This window comes from Clupea harengus, chromosome 5, assembly GCF_900700415.2.
Source record: "Clupea harengus chromosome 5, Ch_v2.0.2, whole genome shotgun sequence".
NCBI classification, from domain to species: domain Eukaryota; kingdom Metazoa; phylum Chordata; class Actinopteri; order Clupeiformes; family Clupeidae; genus Clupea; species Clupea harengus.
Genome location: NC_045156.1, coordinates 15,212,876 through 15,217,015, shown reverse-complemented (window position 1 = coordinate 15,217,015; position 4,140 = coordinate 15,212,876). Strand labels below are relative to the sequence as shown.

General features: G+C 47.9%; 1 protein-coding gene across 2 annotated transcripts in view; it reads left to right on the top strand.

Annotated features, from left to right (window-relative positions):
- The window catches only part of ikbke (inhibitor of nuclear factor kappa B kinase subunit epsilon), a 22,247-nt gene extending 18,742 nt beyond the window's left edge, over positions 1 to 3,505 (top strand). Inside the window, exons 19-22 of one of the 2 annotated variants that reach the window (XM_031567834.2) lie at positions 625 to 721; positions 1,313 to 1,392; positions 1,823 to 1,894; positions 2,400 to 3,505. In XM_031567834.2, coding sequence (XP_031423694.1) covers positions 625 to 721; positions 1,313 to 1,392; positions 1,823 to 1,894; positions 2,400 to 2,463 — 313 coding nt within the window. In that variant the 3' untranslated portion in view covers positions 2,464 to 3,505. Of the gene's footprint in view, positions 1 to 482; positions 583 to 624; positions 722 to 1,312; positions 1,393 to 1,822; positions 1,895 to 2,399 lie in introns of those variants that run through there. The other variant, XM_031567835.2, reaches the window with a different exon arrangement.
- Positions 3,506 to 4,140: the final 635 nt, after the last annotated feature.

The following is a 4,140-nucleotide window of genomic DNA, read 5'->3' as shown; positions in this document are numbered from 1 at the left end:
TGCATACTCCTCTAACATTTCTGTCGTACGATAGAGGGCCGGGGCGTCACCATGATCAGTGCATCTCATGATAACTCTTATAATGCTTCATTATGTGACCCCCTGTAAGGCTTGTCTGAGAGCCAGGTTATAACATGCTAATAGCTGTCTTGTGACAAGGGGCCCCATTAAAGGGGACTTAGCTACATTTGTGAAGGGGACTTTAATGTGAAACACACTGCATTAGTCAACATACTGACACCAAACACAGCAGCGTTGAATATTCCTTCTTCTTAATTACGACCAAGACTAATGGCTTAGGTTAAATAATGAGTTAACAGATGTTACTCTAGGGATGCTTAATGCAAAGCATTCATTTGCGCTGAGTGAACCAGAACACACACACACACACACACACACACACACACACACACACACACTGGGTGAACCAGGCCTCTCCCCAGAGAGCAGTTCTGTGCTGAAGCGCCTGTTCTGTGTTGCAGCGTACTGCATGAGATCCAGAGCAGACTCCTCACGTGTGTGTGTGTGTGTGTGTGTGTGTGTTCTGTGTTCCAGCGTACTGCTTGAGATCCAGAGCATACTCCTCACGTGTGTGTGTGTGTGTGTGTGTGTTCTGTGTTCCAGCGTACTGCATGAGATCCAGAGCAGACTCCGAGACTTCAGCACCTTCTTCACCCAGCTCATGGACGACCTGCAGACCTGTGAGGATGAACAGAACAAGGTCAACACACACACACACACACACACACACACACACACACACACTTACATGGATACGCACACACACACACACACACTCACATGGATACACACACACACACACACACACATACACACACACACACACACTCACACTTACATGGATACTCACATAACACACACACACACACACACACACACACACTCACATGGATACACACACACACACTCACTCATATGGATACACACATAACACACACACACACACACACTCACATGGATACTCACACACACACACACACACTCACATGGATACACACACACACACACACACACACACTCACACATACACACTCACATGGATACTCGCAGAACACACACACACTCACATGGATACTCAAAGAACACACACACACACTCACACGGATACTCACAGAACACACACACACACTCATTCAATTGTAAGCGTGCACACATACACACTATACTGTATATGAACTAATGTCTTCTCCAGTAGAATTAAATGTATATTAATAAAATGTATATAAATATCACAACTTTGTAAATTGGATATTGGATCTGCTCAAACTCTCTCCCTCTTCTTCTTCTGCAGTTCCTGGATGAGACTCTTCAGCAAGTCCTGCACAGTGCTTCTGGGTCAGAGGGCATGGACAGAGACCAGTTGGTCCTCAGGTAAGGAGGTAGGGATGGGTGGGGTGGTACATGGTACCTGCTCACCCTTATACACACACACAAATATACACACTTCCACCGCCTCACTCCACGTCCTGCAGTCTGAGGTCTGTGGTCTTATTCTAGACCACGGAGATGTTGTTCTGCTCACACCATATGAAATGAGTTTCTTTATCTCAAGTGATTTAGTCAGACAAGCTGAAGTTATAGTCATATGGGTTGATTGAACAGATCTGAGTTTCCATAACTTTACACTTTGACCTTTGTGTGTTTTTGTCGTTCTGTTCTCGGACAGTGTTGAATTTACAGTAAAGTAAAAGGGGGATAGGTGAGTGGAATAATGCTAACTGTCTGTGTGTGTGTCTGTGTGTGTCTGTGTCTGTGTGTGTGTGTGTGTGTGTGTGTGTGTGTGTGTGTGTGTCATCTCCAGGATGAACCGTCTGAAAGATGAGATGGAGACTGTTGCTAGGGAGCTCCAGTCTAACAACAGGATGATCGAGAGGTAGGACGAGGCCCTCAGATCTACCGGGTTACAGCACACTGTCACACCCTCACAGGGTGATAAAGAAATGCATGCAGGGAAGAAAAAAACAGAAGTGAATGGAGAAGACATTTGGCTGAAATTAGATCAGGCTACACTAGACCCCGACTCCCTGGCTGCTCTCCGTATGCAGTTTGCACACACAGGAGACTTGGGGTTCTCCATATGCAGTGTTTGTGTGTGTGTGTGTGTGTGTGTGTGTGTGTGTGTGTGTGTGTATGTGGGTGTGACTGTGGACTGCTGTTCTTACCACATCGGAGTTACTGGCTGAAGGCTGGAGCACAGTAGACATAGGGTTAGGCCCACTGTTGAGTGTGTGTGTGTGTGTGTGTGTGTGTGTGTGAGTGAGAGTGTGTTCTTCAAAGGAAGGTTCTGTGTTTAGGAGGGTCATATCATGTTTATTCACAGACAAGGAAGAGTGTAAATGATTTGGTGTTTTTTTTTTGTTGCTTTTTTCACCTTTTAGTTTGGGAGCAGGGAATTCTGGGATGGCGCTCCTGCCAGATATCCCTCAACCCAAGGGGATGTGAGGAGAAGAGACACACAGCTCAACCCAAGGAGATGTGAGGAGGAGAAGAATCAGAATCAGACACACAGCTCAACCCAAGGAGATGTGAGGAGAAGAGACACACAGCTCAACCCAAGAGGATGTGAGGAGGAGAGACACACAGAGGAGAAGAGACACACAGCTCAACCCAAGGAGATGTGAGGAGAAGAGACACACAGCTCAACCCAATGAGATGTGAGGAGGAGAGACACACAGCTCAACCCAAGGAGATGTGAGGAGAAGAGGCAGCTTCGGTGGACATGTGCTGTCCCCTGTCTGTGGACATGGGACCACAGAGCGAGAGGGACGACTAGGGGGACAGACAGAAGACAATGGACCGGACACAGACTGCCACAAACAACAAACCAACACGCCAGTACCAACCCAGAGACCAGCTGATTCTGGAACCGACCCGTCTCCCCTCCGTTACAGACCCAGACCCACCCACATGCAGAACGGTTCTGTTTCACACTCACAAGCTATCTGGAACGCTCCATACACACACACACACACACACACATTCCTACCTGTTGGTTGTTTTACAATGACTTTTGTACAGTTTTGTATGCCTTAACCCTCAGCTTGTGCCAAACAGAAGATGCTGGGCAAGCCCGTTCTCCTCCAGTCAGCACTCTCCTGCAGCCGCATAAGTGCCCATTGATGAGGCATAAATACCCAGAATGCCCATAAATACCCATAATGCCGTCTGCATTTTGCTAACTGAAGGTGCTGATAATGACTCGGCCCTCTATTAAAGTGTCCCCTGTACGGTACAGGCTCTTAAAGCTGCCAGAGCCACGGCATTGATTCGGTTTCTGACAAACAGCCGTGCCGAGGCACTCTGGTAATTACTTCATCGGCCTTGAGAAAGGCCACGCGCCGCGCCGACGGGAGCGCCCAAGCTCACGGGGAGAGGAGGAGGGCGTCCGAGTGAATCTCCCTGGCTTTTGTGCTTAGAGAGTGTCTTCGTTAAATGATGTGTCACAATGCAGTGTACTCAATAAAACGAGAGGAGTGGAGCTATGCTTCTGTGGCTGGGTGCGTTTCATGACCGTTGAGGCCAGGTGGTCTGACAGACTGTGTGTGTGTGTGTGTGTGTGTGTGTGTGTGTGTGTGTGTGTGTGTGTGTGTGTGTGTGTGTGTGTGTGTGTGTGTGTGTGTGTGTGTGTGTGTGTGTGTGTGTGTGTGTAGGGTCGGGAGGGGCCTTGTGCTCATTCACCTTGAAACTTCAGGAGAAGACCGTCTGAAGATTGCAGGCTCCCGACTGACAGGGATGACAATCTGCCCAGGACTTAGCAAAGGCAGTTTTCATAGCATCATAACATAGCATGACCCAGCAACATAGCAGCATCACATAGCATGACCCAGCAACATAGCAGCATCACATAGAAGGACTCTGAAGCATAGCATCATAAAATAGCATGACCCAGCAACATAGCATCATAACATAGCAGGGCTCAGCAGCATAGCAGCATCACATAACATGACCCAGCAGCATAGCAGCATCACATAGCATGACCCAGCAGCATCACATAGCATGACCTGGCAAGCAGATGTATTGTAATGTCCAAGCAGGTCGGGGAAGGCTACTTTTGAAAAAGTGCTGTAACCTATTGCATTTGATTACCTTCGGTTACCTACGTGCAGACAAGAGGTGGTG